The sequence below is a fragment of the Sinocyclocheilus grahami genome, unplaced genomic scaffold (genome assembly GCF_001515645.1).
Source record: "Sinocyclocheilus grahami isolate Dianchi unplaced genomic scaffold, SAMN03320097.WGS_v1.1 scaffold12781.1, whole genome shotgun sequence".
Lineage (NCBI taxonomy): Eukaryota > Metazoa > Chordata > Actinopteri > Cypriniformes > Cyprinidae > Sinocyclocheilus > Sinocyclocheilus grahami.
Window position 1 is genome coordinate 1 of NW_015514602.1, and position 970 is coordinate 970.

General features: G+C 32.8%; 1 protein-coding gene across 1 annotated transcript in view; it reads left to right on the forward strand.

The window, feature by feature from the left end:
• Window positions 1–906: 906 nt before the first annotated feature.
• LOC107578922 (neuropilin and tolloid-like protein 1) overlaps window positions 907–970 on the forward strand; it is a gene marked incomplete at its 5' end in the record, with an annotated part of 2,369 nt that continues 2,305 nt past the window's right edge. The window contains one exon of the mRNA XM_016264824.1: window positions 907–948. Within this exon, the coding sequence (XP_016120310.1) occupies window positions 907–948 (42 nt within the window). The remainder of the gene's footprint in view (window positions 949–970) is intronic.

Below are 970 nucleotides of genomic sequence, written 5' to 3' on the forward strand. Positions count from 1 at the left end.
GACAGAAGTTCCTCAAGGTCAGGGAGAAGAGTCAACCATGTGATTTATTTGTCTGTGTTTGTCTTTGACGCCATCAGTCAAATAAATTTCCATCTGTTTTTATTTCCTATGTTCTTAGGAAGAAATAATGCTGTCTGTACAGTACTGTTCAGAGGTTTGGGGTCAGTAATACTTTTTAATGTTTTTTTATTCATTACAAAAATATTGAAATATTTCTATAACTTAAAATAACTGTTTTCTATTTCAATATATTTTAAAATGTAATGTATTCCTGTGATGGAAAAGCAAAAATTGTTCAGCATCATTACTCCAGTCTTCAGTGTCATACAATCCTTCAGAAATCATTCTAATATGCGGATTTGTTGCTCAAGAAACATTTCCAATTATTATCAAAGCTGAAAATAGATGTGCTGCTGAATATTTTTGTGGAAACATGATCCATTTTTTCAAGATTCTTTGATGAATAGAAAGTTCAGAAGAACAGCATTTATTTTAAATACATTTTTAACATGATAAATGGCTTTAATGTCATGTTTTATCAGCTTAAAGTGTCCTTCCTTAATAAAAGTCTTACTGGCTACAAACATTCGGACAGTAGTGTACTGTATATACACTGTTTTGTATGCTGGTGTCCTCACTGGCATGACTTACTTTTCTTCTCCAACTTGTGCAGAAAGATAATTTTGGATAACCAGTGCTTTTTGATGGTAAACAGCATGGCATATACCAGCCTTTAAATTCACACTGATCTTTCTTTTCAACAGCAACAAGCCACCCCTTTTGATATTTAGGACAATAGTTTATGTCGCTTATGTGAATATGAAATCATTAGTGTGTTTTGTAAACTAAACAGATTAAAGCCTTATAAAATCCTTAATCACTCACTCTCCTCTGCCTGTTTTGCAGATCCTGATTTCAAAGACCTTGGAGGTCAACCACCTCTTCCTAGTGAGTGAAGTGTTTTTTTTTT